Below are 19,444 nucleotides of genomic sequence, written 5' to 3'. Positions count from 1 at the left end.
TTAAAGAAAGGTTTTTATTTTCATTTAGTAGAGTTGTTCCATAAAATGAGAAAATAGTTTCTTCTCTTTTGGCTAATACTGCCTTTGTTCTCAAATCTTTTTTGAAAAATCACTGCATTAATAAATTTCTTAATTAGATTCTGAGTGCTCTGATAAGCATGAAAAAGGAAGTGAGAAAGGAAGATATGAGGAGGTTTGAGTGTTGTAACTATGGGTTAATTCATGCCTTCTCAGTTTGTGCTGTCTGTGGATCCACGGTTAACCTAACTCCAGTGGATATGTTTTTGGCTCCTGGTTGACATCCCACCTGTAAGTTTTGGGGTTTTTTTCCTAAAGACTAGAGAGGTCCTGACTTGAGCCTTCTTTGGCATCTCAGTGTTGTCCTACTGAGGTTACTACTTGCTCTGGTCCCAGGGCTCCCAGTTCTGATCCATTGTTAATCCTTTTTATTTATTTCTTTCCCCTTTGCTTTTTACTTTGGAGAAATTACAAACCTGTGGAAAAGTTGAAAGAACAATCCAATGAGCATCAGTATCTTTTCAACCCAGTTTTCATTTTAACATTTTGCCACATTTGTTCTATCTCTGTAGATAGATAGATAGATAGACAGACAGACAGAGGATAGGTGGACATCTACTATTTGAAAGTAAGGTGCAGAGTTTTTGATACTTCCTCAAATATCTCAGCTTGCATTTCCTAAAAAAAAAACAAGGATATTCTCCCCTAGACACAGTACCATTATCATACTAAGAAAATTAACTTACTAATTCTTATATAAATTACCAAATAATTAACTTACTAATTACAAGGGGAAAATGTTCTCAACACCTTAACCAAATGATCCCATTTGTTAACATCATCAATGAAGGGACAGTCTGTCATTATGTGCTTTCTGATGTGATGCAATAAGAATTACACATCACCTGCATAGTGTCTGTGCCAAAAATGTTTAACCTGAATCTAATCATGAAGAAGTAATCAGATAAATCTGACACGTAGGACATGCTACAAGCCAGCTGGCTTGCACTCTTCAAAAAAAAAGGCAGTGACATGAGAAGACAATGAAGGGGACAGGCTATCACTAATTAAAATACACCAAAGAGACAAAATATCCAGATGCAATAGGTGAAATGTGAGAACCCAGATGTGAGAAAACATAGATATAAAAGACATTTGGGGGGCAGTTGGGTACATTTTAGTATGGACTGTACATGATAATATTAAATTCTTCTTCTTACATAAAACCATGTTAGTATTAATAGTTGTTTTGGTGATTCCAGTTCTAACTTGGTTTTTTCTTTTAATATTTTTATTCTTATTTCACTGAACACATGGAACTATATACCTTATAATATATTTTAATAAAAAGAGGAACTGTTTTCCACCTTACTCTGTGCAAAGTTTTGCAATGAGTGTTCCTGGAGGCCACCAGCTTGCTCTCTGTGCAGGTGTCAGGTGGGTCACCAAGTGGGCTCCCCTCTCTGGGACAGTCAGAACCTTTGCATTGCTGATCATGGACTGGAGTTTTTTAGGATAGGGGGACATCCTAAAAGTCTATAGTGATTCTATAGAGAATTTGATCCTTTCATTTACAGTGAAAAACTGATTGGCAGGATTTTTGTTTCCTAAGGATTATCTGTTTCCAGATCCTGTTTTATATCATTCATTTATTAGTGTATCATTCAATAAATATTTATTGTCTGCTGTGTGTCAGGTACTGTGCTGAGTGAAGAATATTGTGGAAAAGACACTATGTGTCACCTAGAGTTTTCAATCTAGATGGGGAGACCAACACTGAACACAAGTAAATATTCAGTTATGTCTTTGGTAAGTGCTCCACAGGAAAGCTAGGGGTGCTGTGAGAGAGAATAATAGGGACACGGCAAGCTGAGAGGTCACCTCAGAGTAGAGCTCTGAAGGTACTTACCCGGCACCTCCTCCTCAGCCTCTCATTACACCCAGTCCCTGTCTGCCTGATTCTGGCACATTCTCTTTCCTAGTTTAAGAGTGAGAAGCGACTAACTTAATCCACGAGTACCTTGGATATCAGTTTATAAAAATTATTTGTTACCCTTGCTGAATAGAAGAAGCACTCTTCCCTATTGCCAGAATCTCCCTATTTTTCAAGAGAAGCTGGAAACCTGAATTTTTATGTAAAATATCCTGACTTATAAATGTTAACAAATTCAAAAATTTTCACACATTTTGTAGGCTAAACCTAATTTATCTGTGAAGCTTCAGTTTATAACTTCTGTTTGAGGGGACACAGAAATATAGTTATATAGTTGTAAAAGAATTCTAATTCGAAGATTAGGAAAGTTCCCTTCTTCTTGTCCATGTCCTTGTCCAGTGTAGTTATTGAATAAAAGATTCAGAATCAAAGGTTTTTTCTTTTTTTCCTTTTCTTTTTTTAGCGAAGTCTCTTTATTTTCTCTTCAGTATAACGTTAAGTAATAAATAATGATTACCTTCACTGATTTCCTTCCCTCCCTCCCTCCTTTTCTCCCTGTCTTCCTTAGTCCAAAGAGTAAAGATGTCCTACAAAGGGCAGACGAAGGAGATTGTCCACAATCAGACTCCATTACCACAATTGGTCAATGTTTCCCTGGAAGTGAGGTGACCTGCCTTCCACTGCCCCCCACTTTTTTGTAGATAATAGTTTTCTTGAAATATAACTTACATACCATGCAGTTCACCCAATGTTCAAAATTCAGTGGTTTTTAGTATATTCATAGAGTTGTACAAACATTACCACAATCAATTTTGAACATTTTCATTACCCCAAAAAGAAACCTGTAGCCATTTGCAGTCAGGCCCTGTTTTCCCCCAGTCACCTCCAGTCCTAGGCAACCACTAATCTACTTTCCATCACTACAGATTTGCCTATTTTGACATTCCATATAAATGGAATCATACAATATGTAGTCTTTTGTGACTGGCCTTTTTTACTTAGCATGATCAAGGTTCATCCATATTATAGCATATGTCAATACTTCATTTCTTTTTAGGGCCAAATAATATTCCCTTGTAGGATAATACCACATTTTATTTATCCATTCATCAGTTGATGGATATTTAGGTTGCTTCTACTTTTATTATAAATAATACTGCTATGAACATTTGTGTACAAGCTTTTGTTTGGATATATTGTTTTCACCTCTCTTGGGTATATACCCAGCAGTGGAATTGCTGAATCATATGATAACTCTAGATTTAACCCACTGAGGACCTGCCAGACTGTTTTCCAAAGCTGCTGCATTGCATCATCTTACATTCCCACCAGCAGTGTATAAGGGTCCATTTTTCTTCGTGCCTTCCACTCCTAATGCTTAGGATGATTGACAGTGGTGACAGCCTATTATAACTTTTCATTTTTCGGTTGGGGCACTGAGAACTTTGTATCCTCTCTTTTTTAAAATAGAAATATTACAAATTAATAGGCATACAAAATTTCTCATGACAAAATATAAAGTCTTTGTTGAGCACCTTTCATTTTTGTTCCCTGTGTGTCTTAACTAAGCCATCTCTTGAGAATGGAATGGTACTCTGCTCTTTTAATGGTAGCCTATCAAGTCAATCTTTTTCCCAGATAAAAGAAGGAATGTCATATGGCAAATAACTTAAAGAATCTCATCCTGTCCAGGGTCTCTAGCACATGTGTATTATACAGGCCCTGCTCTCACAGAACTTCATATTTTTTTTTTATTATTTGCATTTTTAAAGCAAATCCCAGATATCATGTCATTTTACCTACAAATACTTTAGCATACATCTCTATGTTATTAATCTCACATTAACAATAATTCCTTAATGTCTTCTAATACCCAATCTGTATTCAAATAACCCTAATTAAATATTTAAGGTCACTAAATATGAAATGTCCAATTTCGAAGCAAAAGTGTAGTTTATTATATCTCAAACAAGAAGCAGGACAATTAATCAAAGTATGTGCCTACACTATCAATACCATATTGCCGTCTTAACATGCCAACAGCGAGGAAGCCTGGAGAGTGAGTGGCAATGAAATTGCGAAAGGCGTTTTCCACCGCTTGTTGAGAATTGAATATTTTTCCTTGCAAGAAGTGGTCCAAAGCCTGGAAGAAGTGGTAGTCAGTTGGTGCAAGGTCTGGTGAATACGGTGAATGACAGAGTTTCCTCTCTTTCTAGGACTCCCATATTCAGATGTTATGTTTTCTGGACTTGTCCTCTATTCTTTTTTTTTTTTTTTTTTTTTTTTGAGACAGAGTCTCGCTCTGTCTCCTGGGCTAGAGTGCAGTGGTGTCATCATAGCTTACTGCAACCTCAAACTCCTGGGCTCAAGTGATACTCCTGTCTCAGCCTCCCGAGTAGCTGGAACTGCAGGCATGTACCATGATGCCTGGCTAATTTTTCTATTTTTAGTAGAGACAGGATCTCGCTCTTGCTCAGGCTGGTCTTGAACTCCTGAGCTCAAGCAATCCTCTCACCTTGGCCTCCCAGACTGCTAAGATTACAGGCATGAGCCACCACACATGGCCTCTATTCTTGCTTTAATCTTTTTCTCCCATTTTCCATCTTTTTTTGCTTTACATTCAGAGAGATTTTTTCAACTTATTTTCCAATCCTTTTTATTTCTGCTATCATGTATTTAATTTTCCAGGGTTATTTTTTCCTTTTTGTTCAATAAATATACCTTTTTAGTGATACCCTCTACCTGTTTCATGAATAAAATTTCTTTTCCCTGAGGATTTTAATGATTTTTTTCTAAGTTTTCATGTCCCCTGTGTATTTTCTGTTTTTCCATGTTGCGTTTATTTTTCATTTGTTTTGCTCTCCTGTCTTTATATTAGATACTTTCCTCTAATGCTTTATGATCTTTGCTGTCAGCTTGCATTTAAGAATGCACCCTGTTATTTTAGTATCATCTTCACTCTCACTTCCAGTAGTACCTGATGCTGCCAGGGATTGAGTCTTTGGGGAGTTGTGTGGCGTATTTCATATTATAGCTCAGCTTTTCCCGCTACCAGCATAGGATTCAGCTTCCTTAGGTTTGCTGAGTTCCACTAGTTTATTTGCTTTCCACCTTCCAAACTTTTATTGCTGATGTCTCCTCTCTTGTTGTCTTTGTCCTTGAATACTTCTGCTTTGCAACAAACAAATAATCTTTTCTGTCATTTTGGGGAATTTGAGAGGGAGCAGAGGTATGTGTATAATCGAAATCACGGTCGGCAAACTATGGTTCCCGTGCCAAATCCAGCCCACACCTTGTTTTTGTGTGGCCTGACCTAAAAATGGTTTTTACATTTTAAAAACGTTGTCAAGTAAAATGAAACAAAAAAAAAACCCCAGAAGGCTGTGTGACAGAGATGTCATGTGGCCCACAAAGCCTGAGATATTTCCTGTCCATTTACAGAGAAAGTTTTCTGACCCCCACTTAAAGTCTGTTTTCAACTGGAAGATCAATTCCTTCCCAGTTTCCACAACCAACGACCACCTCCCATTTCAGAGAGAAAATAAATCTATCTGGCTCTTACTTTCCTGCCCCCATACCTAAACCACTGCCATTTGCAGGTTTACCCATAGTTCTTCATCAAGCCAAACTACCATGAATGGCAAAGGTCACTGAAGAACTCCTTCTTACCAAATTCAGGAGCAATTTTTTCACTCTGTATTTTACCTGGCTCCTCTGTGGCTTCCGGTGCAGTGCGGTTTCCATTCTCTCTAACTTCCTTGAGCCTTCTCATCCTGAGACCACCAGCAGCCTCCTAACTGCCACATCCAGAGGGTACTTTTCATACCTTATCTTGACCTTTTTGTTCAATTTAACAGTATTGCTGCCCATCGTATTTCCTGAATATTTCTGTTCCCTTGCATTCTGTGATACTATTTTCTCTTGGTCCTCACCACCCACATCCAATCAGTTTCCCCGTCCTGTCCATCCTCCCTCGAGTTCATCCCCCCCACCGTGGCATCATCTCTCCCCTGGTTTGCTGCAAAGCTCTCCCAACAGGCTTAGCCACCTTGTGTTCCATCCTTCACGCTGCCACTAGAGTGGGTTTCCTGAAACGAAAGTCTGTTGCTGTCATTAACTTTCTGAACAATTTGTAGCACCTTTCTCTACTCTCTCTCTACTTCTACATATTAAAATCCAAACTCCTAACTTGATATTCAAAGCACATGGTCTGCTTTCCTACCTCACTTTCACCCTGTTTCTCCCTCTCCCTCTGGCTCCCTACCTGTCAGTCCCCCTTTCACCTTACCCAGACCACCCTAATAACGGTGATGACTATGGTGATAAAAACAGCAGCATGTGTGTTGAAGACTTACTGTGTGCCAGGCACTGTGCTAAGTGCTTTACGTGCATCTAGTCATTTAATCCTCATGACAGCCTTCTGAGGTGGGGTCTGTTAGAGGCCCACCATTACTGCAAATATAAACTCCAAAAATCTTTTAAAAATAATTTTTTTCAGAAGATTGGTGTCAAAACTCATTTGGCAGCAAAATCTGACCTGAAATGATGTGAATGTATTTATAGTCCCATTTAGTGTAAAAATTCATTTCATAGCAGAAATATTAATATTTGATTATAGGATGCTGCCCCAAATAGGGGGAATGTTAAATAATATATGGTTTGTGCAACATGTTGCTTTTCTAAAATCTAAACATTTAAAAAAATTTTTTTTTAGAGATAGGATCTTGTGCTCTGCCTCCCAGGCTGGTCTCAAGTGAACTCCTGGCCTCAAGCGATCCACCTGCCTGGGCCTCCCAAGGTGCTGAGATTACAGGTGTGAGCCACCACACCAGGCTTAAAATATGACCATTATTGAATTCCAATAGTGTCTAGTTTCAGGGGGTTCCGAGAAGAGATTTTGGACTTGAATTACTCTTTTTACAGATCAGGAAATTAAGGCTCAGCCAGATTAAGTAACTTGCCCAAAGTCATACCCAAAGTGGAAAAAACAGCAGAGCCAGGATGAGCACCTTGGTGGCCTGGTTCAAAGCACATACCTTGTCCACCCTGCCATGCCATCAGCCACCTGCAGGTCCCTGCCCTTGACCTCTTCTAGATTGCTGGGTTTTGGTCCTCCCTTGTTCTCTCAGTGTTTAGCCGTTGCGGACTTCCCTCCCCTCTCCACTCACCCAGGCTGGGTCCTTTCAATAGAGCCTCAGTTCCTTCACCCTCTGTCCTCCTGAAAATGTCCCACTGATATCCAGCCCTGACTGAGTCTGCCCATCTGTCTCTCAGATCATGCTCTTGGGCTGTCATTTGAGAGTCTATAGAAAAGGCTAATCACCGTCATCTCCCAGTTTCAGACTGTGCCCTAATCACTGCTTAGTGATACTGCCTTTTACATTTCCTCTGTCAGCTTCCTTTCCTACTTCTAGGGTGGCCGTCGTAAAACTTTTCCCATGCCCCTGGAGTTCCAAACCTCATCCCTACCAGCACATGCCTAGTTCCATTTTCATTCCAGCTGCCTCTGTTGTACGCACACAGGTTTGTAAGCAGTGCCACCCACCCACCGTAGGAGGGCAGCGCTTATAGAATCCCAGCAACTCCCAGACTTCCTGGTCTCCTTGTGGGTGCTGATGCCCCGGGGGCCGTCCTCCCCTGATCCTCAGCCAAGTGCCTTTTGTCTCCTGGCGTGACATAGCAGTTTCTTCCTTAATTTCATGGTGACTCACTTTTTAAAAATAGTCTTTGATGTGTCAAAGCCTTTTTTTGAAAGTCTGAACAGGTTGTATTGACTGGTTCCGTTTTAGTCACATGCATTTTTACCTCCTGAAAGAAACCCTAATTATTAATTAGGTATGATTTTACCTTCCTGAAATCACACACCTCTCACTTGCCATGCTTCAGTGCATTTCTTTAGCTGTTCCCACCCTGTGAGTACAGCCTGTCCGCAAGGTCATCTCACACCAGCGCAAACACCATCTCCTCCACATCTTCCCACTTCTTCCCAGCCCAAAATTCTCCCCCTTGCATCAGAACTCCTGCAGCGACTTCTCTAGAGGCTCCTAATGTAGTTATTTGTATCTCTCTGTTATTCCTCTGATGGTTCATAAACTCTTTGATGTCAGGGACTATGTCTGATCTTTTCATGCAGTCTCTTGAGTTCAGTGAGAACTCTGTGTATATGTGGTAAGTCAAATTAGTGAAATAAATATAAAGAGAAACTTCTGTAAGTAAGTCTACTACGTCAACAGCCTCCACTTGCTCATTCACAGGTGAATCCTTGAAAGCAGATCATTGTACAGAAATCATTCCCACTAGAGTTACAAATGCCCTCCCAGTGAATAAATCTATCTTTTTAGCCATCAGCCTCTTCCAGCTTTTTGCCACATTTAAATTCTCCTTCTTTATTCAATAATCAATTCTCACCTCTTCTGGCTTCCTGTGTCCTGCTACTCCTATCTCTGATTATTTTACTGTTTTCTGTTTCATATTGCCACATCCCCCTAAATTAATGGTTGTGTTTTATTTCCTCTCCTCAGGTTTTTTTCCTCAATGTAGCTTCAGGAATCTCATTTACTCAGGTGTTGCTTGGTTGGGATTGGAAATGGGAAGGAAGAAATTGAGGGACTAAGACTAGGGGTCAGATCCCGCCAGGATCTAAGCAGTGGAGAAACCAAAACAAGAAACGGGGTCATGTGGCCATTAAAGTACCAGTTCTGTTAACAGACATAAACCCCCAAAGTTGAGGGCTCTTGCATAAAGTGAGACTGAAGAACACAGCTGAGACCCTCGGTCCAGGTGGGGCCTCTACTTCTTCTGAGATTCATATTCCCTGGGTGAACTACGCTTGGTGCAGATCCAGCCCAGTGGCAGGTCCACCTCTTACACCAGCCGTCAGGAAGGCAGAGAGTGCCCACGGTGTTCAGGTGGGAGGCTTGGAAGGTAGAGGAGGTGACTCAGACTGCAGGCAGCTCCAGGACAGCAAGAGACAAGAAGAATTTCAGCTATAGGCCAGGCCTGTGGGAACTGAGGGAAAGCCAAGCCCCAAGGCCTTGTGGAAAGATGATCCGTGGTGCAGCTGGTTGCCACTGAGACTGGAATTGCGAGAACATTCTGAATTTAAGGCAGCCCTTTAAGTTGTCTTGTTGCCGCCTCAACAGCAGGGTTGCAACTCTTCATTCTGATGCCCTACTGCTAATGTGGGCCCTAGGGCCCCGCATCCAGCCCAGCCCGTGGCATCCGAGTCTCTGCCCTTCTTTGTGTCTTGTATCGGCTGCCAACCTCCCAACTCTCTGTGCTTGTCAGTTTAAATCTCTAAAAGGTAGACCCTGTCTGCCTCATAGATGGATGATCAGTCTATGAATTGCCTTCCCTTGAGTCAGGTAACCACCGAGGTCCAGTCACCAGTGGCCAGAGGAGAGGCAGGGTCTTGAGGTTTAGCCCACTCTCCACCAAGCAATAGGCAATAGCTGGTTGCCCACGCCCACACTGTGGGTATAATCCTTCTTTCCTACCTCTCCCTGACGTCCTGAAGTTTTCCCTCTTGAACACGTACAGCATTCACCCATTTTTCTCTATTCCCACGTCCACTGCCTTGGTTCGGGCCACCATCACTTCTCATCCGGAGTGCTGCATTCTCCTCCTTATCCATCTCCCTGCCGTTTGTCTCTCCCCTACTCTACCTTTTACTCTGTTGACAGAATAATCCATTTAGTTTCCACATAGCAGCCATATTTATATTTTTAAATATAAATCAGATCTGTTACTCCTGGGGGTTTAAGCAGGACTTCTCATTGCTAATGAAATATAACACAGACATCTGTCATTGTCTCCTCTCTGACCTCATTCCCCCACACTCCTGCTTTCTGTGCTCTGTGCTGCAGCAACGCTGACCTTCTGGCCTCTTCCTTAACACATTAACTGCCACGTGAGTTGTATTTAACTCAGGCTAGTTTTGAGGCTGCAGCCTTGTGAAGCAAAACCCTATAGTTGGTTCGTAAAAATCTTACTTGTTGATGTTCTTATTATTGCAATTAATACTGACAATTTAATTCTAAAAACGTGGATTGTGTTGCATGTAACTCATGCACAGAAAACAATAAAAAATAAACTAGAAAGGATTGTTTTGTTTTAATAAAACACCGTGGCCCCGGGGAAAAATTTTTTTTTCTAGTGTGGCAGTCAGTGTTTTAAGTGTGCAGGGTTGTGACACTTGCTTTTCTTTCTGCCTGGAACTCTCCTCCCCTTCTTCTTTCCTTAGCTGGCTCCTATCTCCAGGTCTCGACTCCTCTGTCACCTCTCCAGAGCAGCCTTCCCAAAACACCCTATCTAACGTTGCCTGTATGTCTACCGTTGGTCTCTGTTGCTTGGTTTAATATTCTTCATACTGCTCATCACTGTCAGAAGTTATTTTGTTCATTTCATTTGTTTTTCTTTCTCCCTGACTAAAATATAAATTACTTGAGTCTAGGAACATTCTTGTTCTTACTATTGTATCTCTAAGCCTGGTGTGTGGTAGTTGCTCAATAAATATCTGCTAAATAAACAGTGAAATCACCCTCATTACTCTTTTTTCCATCCTCATGTATCATGCTTAACTTTATATGTGTTTTTATTTTACCTGTCAGGTTGTGAGCTACTTGAGGGAACATTTTTTTTTTTATTCATTCTTACATCTTTAGGGCTTCCCCATGGTAGACAGCGGAAGGTGAGTATGGAATGTGTGCCATGACAGGTGGTACCTCAAAATGCAGCTTGTTCACTGCATCATTTGTGCTTTGGAAACCTCTCCAATGCCTGGAAAGACTGAGCCCCTTCTTCATACTCCCTTTATATTCCTTTTATTCCTCTTCAGAAACCAGACACAGGAAACATCTGACCATAATAAAAGATTTCCAGTAAATTCTAGGTTTCCTCACTGAACAGTCATGTGCAGCAAGGCTGTGTTGTGCTTTGGTCTGAGTTCCGTGTGGTCATTTGTATAGCACGCCACATGGCTGCCTCTGGCCTGGGAGCCAGGAACAGCTGGAGTCTGGGCTGCTAGAAGTAAAAGTGACATATTTGTTAACTTGAGATGAAGATGTCTGGATATTCTTTCTCTGTTTTGTGCAAAGCAAACTTCTCAATTCGTTGAGTACTAAGTTTTCCCGTTAGCTGTCATAGTGGTTTATTACTAAAATAATCTCACATCCTTTAGCATAAACACAAATAATGAATGGCCAAACTATTTCTGAAGTCTGTGCCTTTAATGCTCAAGGCAAAATTCATCAAAACTTACACAAAACATGAATATGTCACTAACTTCCTCTCAAAATTTCTACCCTCTCTCTTGTATCCTCCGAAGGTTAAAGATACACGCTCTTAGAAGCATTCCACTATCACTGGAAATAATACTTGCAAAGACTTTGACTCTTTCTTTCCAGTAAGATTGTCACCTGTTTGGTGCTTACCCCTTGCGTACCCTTCTCACACTGTGTCACCAGTGCCTACTGACTTCTCCGTCTTCCTTGGCTTGAAGGCAAAGACCGTGTCTTATTTGGCTCCATGCCTCTGTTATCTGGCACAGCGCCTGGCACACAACAGCTACTTGGTAATATTTGTGGGAAGAAGGGGAAAAAAAGAGCTCAGTCCATTTAGAGACTGATACAGTTGGGGTATATTTAAATATAATGACATATAAGGATGACCTCAGTAACTAAAGAGAAAAGCTAAACAGCTTTTCAGCATGTACAGCAAATAATGAAGGTGATCAAGAGCCTTCCTTCCATCCTTTGGCATTAGTGCCAGTGAGTTATAGGTTAAAATACTAAAGCTGGATTAGAAAGTTCTTTAACTTTTTTTCTCATGATACAAGTAATGCACATTTACTGTAGAAGTTTTGCAAAAATACAGAGAATAAACATCACCTGTAATTCTACCACACAGAGAGAACCACTGTTAACATTTAGTCTTTTTTAGTCTTAGTTAACTTTTAGCCTTTTAGTTTACTTGTAGCCTTTTTTCTTTACATTTTGATTGAAAAGTTTAGAAGAGATTATATCAGAACTGCTTGTGAGTATACAGAAGGTAAATTGCAATTGGAAAAATACTTGTGAACTGCAATAAAAATTTGAGATGCTTTTTAAATTATTGCTTATCTGGGCAGTCAGTTCCTCAAAATTCCATTCCCAGTTTTCTTCAGGGGAATGTGATCTCTCTCCTAGAAAGCTCTAAGAGTGCTTTTCTTATTCCTCCTGCGCTGGGACTCTGCGTGAGCACGTTTATCTTCCAAGAATGAGGCCAGGCTTGAACCCCTGAAGCTTCACATTATAAGGACCGTTAGGACTGACTTGAACTGAATGACAGTCAATACCCAGAATGGATTTTTTTCCCCACCTTGTGAAATATCGCTCAGATAACATCACCTTTGCAAGAAAGAAAGGATATTTGCTAGTTTATTTCTTAGTTTAATAAACCTACTGACCACTTTCTATGTATCAGTCACTGAGCTAGATGTCAAAGCCTCAAAGTGAATACACAATCCTTGTCCTCAAGGAACTTGCAGTTTAATGAGGGAAAAAGAAAAGTAAACAAGGATTATAGGCTGGACACGGTGCCTCACGCCTGTAATCCTAGCACTCTGGGAGGCCGAGGTGGGCGGATCGTTTGAGCTCAGGAGTTTGAGATCAGCCTGAGCAACAGAGAGACCCTGTCTCTGCTTAAAAAATAGAAAGAAATTAGCTGGACAACTAAAAATACATATATAAAAAATTAGCCGGGCATGGTGGTGCATGCCTGTAGTCCCAGCTACTCGGGAGGCTAAGGCAGGAGGATTGCTTGAGCCCAGGAGTTTGAGGTTGCTGTGAGCTAGGCTGACGCCACGACACTCTAGCCTGGGCAACAGTCTGAGACTCTGTCTCAAAAAAAAAAAAGGATTATAATGCAGTATAACCAATACTGTAATAGAAATACAGTTATGGCCTAAAGAAGAGAGTGAGCAGAATTGATCACAAAAGGCTTCAAGAAGAGGGGATGGGCTGGTCCGAAGGTAGTGAGTTATCTCACTTGATTGTTCACAGTCAGTTACAGATTGAACTCCTTGTTCTATTACTTTCCCCCCTCCTCACTACTGCACTTGACTAGTCTTAAAAAAAAAAAAAAAAAAAAAAAGAAGGGGATGATTGAGTCTAGTCTTAACTGAAAAGTGGAGGTTTTTTTATGCAAACAGGCAGAGTGAACAGCATGTCCAATGTCTTAAGACATGAAGGCACATACCTCTTTGGGAAATATAAGTCGTTTGGCATGTCTGGAACAAGAGGTATATTAGAGGTGGCAAACGAGGCCCAGTGGTGAAGAACTTGAATGTCAGAGCTTGAACTTTATCTTACAGGCCACAGGGAGCCACTCAGGGGCTTTAATCAAGAGCAGAGACACAGTCTGGTATACTTTTTGGAGAAATCAGTAGAAAGGATGGAGGGAAATGAGCTAAGCTGGAGACAGGGATTTGGTTTGGGGGCCATCAAAACAGTCCCAGCAAAAGATGATAGGCAGACGTGCAGAAAAGCAAATCTGTGGAGACAAAAAGTAACTTAGTGGCTGCCTAGGGCTGGAGGGGGAGCAGGGAGCAATTTTGAATGGACATGAGGGTCTTCTGGGGTAATGGAAGTGTTCTAAAATTAGATTGTGGTGATGGTTGCAGAGCTCTGTAAATTTTCTAAATATCATTGGATTGTACACATAACGTGAGTGAATTTTGTGGTATGTAAGTTATATGTCAATAAAGCTCTTTTTAAAAGCAGGGGTTGGGGAGGCAGGCGAGGAGATAAGGAGAGAAATGTTAAAAATGAAGTGAATTTATAAGTTAGACCCTGATCATATGAGATGGGATGGTCATCTGTCTGTTCAGCCAAGTGTCCTAATTGTGCTTCTGCATTTTGTAAAGTGGCAACCCTGCCTTTTTCTTGGTAGACTTCAGAACCTATGGATTTGCCCTTAACTAGCAGTACAGAATAGCTACCTTGTAAACCACATCCTCCAGCTCTCTGCTGCTCAGTTCTTAGCAAACACATGGCTATGAGAAAAAATATTTAGGAAGGATTGCCTGAAGGATCTGTGATCCATCCATTTCCCTATGCTTTGTTATTCAGCACATAGTTGTTGAATGCCAGGTATCGTGCCGGTGATGTAGTGGTGAATAAAGTAGATACGGTGCCTGCTTTTATGGAGCTTATAGTCTAGCAGTGGGAACAGATGTTATTTCTAGTTATGATAACTATTGTGTTGGATTTCTGTGTGCAATGAGAGAAAATGACATACAAAGTGAGATCTGAGGATATTGCTGGGGCGGGGGATGGCTATGACCTTCGTGCACACCTTTGTAGTGAGTGAGCCTTTTGAGTCTGGGGTCTCTTGGGTTATCTTGGGCCTTACATCATCTTGATGCCCCTTATAATTGTTTTTACTGAACTAAACATTGGATTTATGCCGTCATTTGGCATTGGCTCATGTAAGAAACAGCCTTACAAGATTCACAAGTACTTATTACAGAAATGTTGTAGAATATAGTCTTCAACATCAGACAGCACCCCCTTTTTTAAGACTCACAAGAGAAAGTTCTCTCTGATCGCTGTATGGTATTTGCCTTTATGTTTTGGTCTTTCAGTTGCTCTGAAGCACCAGACTCCGTCTTGCTTCAGGTCTCCATGCATGGCCTTCTCTCTGCCTGGAATGCCCCGTTCCATTCTCATTGGGTTTGGCCCTCACTGATCCTTCAGCTGTGAGTTCAAGTGTCACTTCTTCAGGGCAGGCTTCCCCATCCAGCACCCGCTCCCCTCTCCTCAGTCCGGTTCCTAAGATAAACTTTCATAGCACTCTCTTCTTTTCCCTTTTATTTTCTCAGTTTCTAGTTAAATAATTTGTTCTGTAGTAACTTTTTTCTTTCCTAGACTGATAGCAGGGAGATCCGTAGATAGACACCATGCTTTTTCTGTTTGCTGTTGTATCTCAAAGTCATAGTATAGTAACTTGCACATAGTGTTTACTGAACATTTGAATGAATGAAAGAATGAATGCATTGTGGGTACTGAATCTTTAACTGTTCATCTCCTTTTTCCTTTGCCTGTTTTGAAGCTCTGACCCTTCTTGATTCTACCTGCAGTGTTTGTATAGGTCCTGTGGCATGCATTTTGTGTACTAACATTTTCCCCACTATGTATTAATAATATTGTTCCTTTCTTTGACTTCTTCGTTTTTTATTCTGGCTTCTACTGTAAATTCCTTTAGGCCACTTTAAGTTTTTTGGGGGGGGAAGAAATAATAAACAATTGGGTATGTGAATAGAAAAAAGAGGTCAAAGGGAAAATGTTAGTGCCTTTAACCAGATGCAAGAGGGAAGTTTTATTTTGCTGTGTTTTAATTTTATTTTCACTAGGAGAAGGAAAAAGAAGTAAATTTGTCCCCTAATATGGCAGGAAGTGCCTCTGAAGAATTTGGAGCCTGTCCCTGCCCTTAGACGTTTCTCCAAGTGGCAGGAGACAAGGGTTGCTGGGCTCGGCAGGGCCCCTTGGCCCAGTGGGTGGTGGGCATGGGTCTGTGGAGCCTGGCTATTCAGCTGAGTTCCTTCCAGTGGACTCTCCCTTGGGGCAGGGTTTGGGAAGAGCCAGTGGGAGCTTGTTTTTTTACTATAAGAAATGAAAAAGAAATGAACTTGTCCTCTTGTGTTGCAGATTCAGTGGTTCTTTCCTTTGACTCCGCTGGACAAACACTAGGCTCAGGTACCAATTCTTACCCCTGTCATCTTTTCAACACTTGATACTGGCCATATTTTTAGTGGAGCCTAATCGGGAGGGGGGTTTGGAGTGAGGGAAATGGAATATTTCAGAATTGTGGGAAAGTCTCGAGAAGCCTTTCTAGGGACTCATGGTCTAAGAAGCAGAAGAGAGATACAATATCCAGAAAACGTTTCCAGTTTCTTTCACAGTGTACTCTGTGAGTTGCAGTAGATGCTCCTTCTGCATTCAGAGTTGTCCAGGTTCATATAAAAGGATTGCTGTTTTCTGTACACATATCCTGTCTCAAAGACTGGGGCTGAGAGCGCTGAGAGACCCCAGGCTCTGGAATGCTGGAGCAGATAACCATCAGGGCTTTCCAGAAGAATTCCAGGCTGGTGGGAGCATCCCAGTTTCCTGAGAACATACACTTTGTTGCATGTTTACGTGCATACCCTATATACCCAAGTACAGAACTCTTCCAGGAGAGGAGCATCACCGCTTTATTGTGCACTTGTGCCAAAATGCATGTAGGCAGACACACTCCCTCTCTTCCCCATGTTCATAGTGCAGGACACACAAATTGGCACACCTGCCCCTTGGACCCAGTCCCAGTGGAACTTGGCTCTCCCGTGTCTGAGGCAATTTACCTGCTCCACAGCAAATTGCTTGCTGGCAGTGAGTGGAAAGAGAGGCTGCTTTGATTCTTCAACTTGCTGCCATTGGGTCCCTATGGGAGCCCCAGAATGACTTTACTTTCGGGTGAAAGCACCTCTGTGTATCAATCCTGTGTTTTTAGGTGATGTCGGGTGGGCCTCATACCATGGGTGCTGCCTATGAATACCAAGGAAAGACTGCTGGCCTGTTGAGAGTAGTTAATTCACTTTGCTGACCTTAAATGCGATAGATTGACATTTCACAAAGCAACCATGAAGTTTAGGCAGTTGTGGTAGAGTGGGCAAGAGGAAAGACATTCAGAGAATGTGATCACAGCTACCACTGTTTGCTGAGGGCCCACTGTGTCCCAATACTTTGCTGAGTGCTTTATGAACCTCTCAGTCATCCCTTACAATAGCTTTGATATCTTAAATTATATAATAAAGAAACGAATGCTCAAAAATGTGAAGTAACCTGTTCAGGGACATTCATCTATCTCTGTCCAACCCTAGAGCCCATACTCTCTCCCTTACCATTTTGCTATCTAATACCTTGCATGCTTGAGGTACTCACCACCAAAATGCTGAGGCAAGAGAAATCACTTTAACATAGAGTAGACAGAAAGAGTTCTTTTTTTTTTTTTTTGTGACAGAGTCTCACTCTGTTGCCCAGGCTAGAGTGAGTGTCGTGGTGTCAGCCTAGCTCACAGCAACCTCAAACTCCTGGGCTTAAGCGATCCTACTGCCTCAGCCTCCTGAGTAGCTGGGACTACAGGCATGTGCCACCATGCCCGGCAAATTTTTTTTTATATATATATATTTTTAGTTGGCCAGCTAATTTCTTTCTATTTTTAGTAGAGACGGGGTCTCGCTCTTGCTCAGGCTGGTCTCGAACTCCTGACCTTGAGCAATCCACCCGCCTCGGCCTCCCAGAGTGCTAGGATTACAGGCATGAGCCACCACACCCGGCCAAGAGTTCTTAAATTGACTCAAAAGCTGTATCTATGCTTACAGGAAAAGATTGATCAATTTTATTACATTAAAGTTAAGAATTTCTGTTCATCAAAAGACTCCATTAAGAGAGTGAAAGGGCAATCCAGAGTGAAAAAAGACATTTACAACACAAATAACCCACAAAGAACTACAAAATCAATAAAGAAACAACTCAGTACAGAAACAAGCAAAGACTTGAACAGGCATTTCACGAAAGAGGAAATTCAAATGGCAAGTAAACCTATGAAAAGGTATTTGATTGCATTAGTACTCAGGGAAATTCAAATTAGAATCACAGTGAGATATTGCTACACACCTACCAAAGAGCAAAACTTGAAAAGCTTGACAGTTCCAGTGTTGGTAAGGATGTGGTATAGGGGAAACTGAGTCTTTACGGGTTGGAGGGTAAATTGGTACAACAATTTTGGAAAAAACTATAGCAATATCTTACCTAAATTTTTATATATGCATACCTCACTCATGACCTGGCAGTTCCTCCTTTAGGTATATTCCCTATAGAAATGGATGTTTATGCATACCAGAATATATGTGCAAGATACATGTATAAGAATGTGCATAAGAGCGTTGTTAATAATTTTCAAAAGCCAAAAACAGTCCAAATACCTAACAGCAACAGAATAAATATGCAAACTGCATTATGTTCATATGGGGAACAGTAAAAATGGGCAAACCATAGATAGATGCAATGACATGGATGAATCGTAAAGACATTGTTGGGTGAAAGAAGTTGGACAAAACAGAGTATATACTTTGTTTTTTCTTTTATATAACATTCAGAAACAGATGAAATTAAACCATATTTGTTTAGATGCATAATTCAGTATTAAAACAATAAAGAAAAGCAAGGAATTGAATTCTGTAATACCCGGGGTGGTGGAATTCAAGGGAGTATGTTGAGGGATGGGCACATGGGAGCTTCTAGAATGTTGATATGTTCTTTTTAATGACCTAAGTGGAGTTACCTGTGTGTCCATTTTACAGTAACTTGTTTGCTGTACATTTAAGTTTTAGGTACTTTTCTATATATTTGTTATATTTTAATTTTTTTATACAAAGGGCATAATCTGTGTTGTCAGGCATGGGACAAGCTGTTTCTAGGAACAGAAGGGTCAGGAAGTAGCACTCTCTGTTGGGCTTACCAGGACAATTAAGGAGGAGGAGGAGGAGGGGGCAGCTAATATCTGTGGAGTATTTATTATGTGTCAAACAGAGTTTTAACCACTTTTGTGTGTACTAACTCACTTAAGCCTCACAGCAACCCTTTGAAATAGATAGTGTTAAAATTAGCTCATTTTTCAGGTAAGCAAACTGATGTACAGAGAATTGAAATAACTTAACCAATATCAAATAGCAAGGAAATGGCAGAGCTGGGATTGGAATTTAAGTGCTTTGGCTCCAGAGTCCATATTCTTGCTTTCTCTAGTCTTATGAATTTTCCAGAGGACTTTGGTCCTTGGCCTCCATCTCTCTTGGAGTTATGAACAGATCTTGGGCTTAATCTGCAAATAACTGTGAACCATGGGATAAAGCTCCCAGGTTTATACATGGTCCTCAGTGAAAGCTGGCAAAGAATTAGGATTCAGATGTTTTTCTGCCTAATTTCCTCTTAGTGGAAGATAGGTCAAATCTATTTAAAGTCAATTTTAAATGAGGACTGATTCTCAGCTTACCTAACATTCAGTCGTCCTGACACCACCACTGAGCTCCACGCCTAGTCCTACCTTATTCATACTCTCATGGAATGTTGGTAAGAGGCCAATAGTCTTGCTATCTCATGCTTTGCGTAAGTCCTGAAAGGGAATGGTGATGGGGGAGAGCTGGACAGAGGTCTTCACAGTGGCCACATACTGTTCTATTTGGACAGAATTTACATAGCACCGGGCATACCAACATGGCCAAAAAAGTTTTAGAACCTTAGCAAGATAACTTTGGAATTAATCCCCCTTTTACTTTCTTTCTATTAGTTTGGGTAATTAAAAGTAGGAAAAAATGTTCCAGTTCCAGGTAAGATGGAGTGAACACACTCACCTTATCTCTGTCACTGGATGCAGCTAAAGCCCTGGGCAGAATGCATTTACCAGCTATTTGAGGACTTT

General features: G+C 41.0%; 1 protein-coding gene across 3 annotated transcripts in view; it reads left to right on the top strand.

Moving 5' to 3' along the window:
- Positions 1–19,444, top strand: part of ST3GAL3 (ST3 beta-galactoside alpha-2,3-sialyltransferase 3) — a 174,362-nt gene that overhangs the window by 45,702 nt on the left and 109,216 nt on the right. The window contains exon 3 of one of the 3 annotated variants that reach the window (XM_045545635.1): positions 15,637–15,684. The exons of the other annotated variants lie outside the window; for them this stretch is intronic. Within the exon in view, the coding sequence (XP_045401591.1) occupies positions 15,637–15,684 (48 nt within the window). The remainder of the gene's footprint in view (positions 1–15,636; positions 15,685–19,444) is intronic. 3 annotated transcript variants of the gene reach the window in all.

Source organism: Lemur catta, chromosome 3 (assembly GCF_020740605.2).
Source record: "Lemur catta isolate mLemCat1 chromosome 3, mLemCat1.pri, whole genome shotgun sequence".
NCBI classification, from domain to species: domain Eukaryota; kingdom Metazoa; phylum Chordata; class Mammalia; order Primates; family Lemuridae; genus Lemur; species Lemur catta.
The sequence above is the reverse complement of the archived record's forward strand: the minus strand, read 5'-3'. Positions and strand labels throughout refer to the sequence as shown.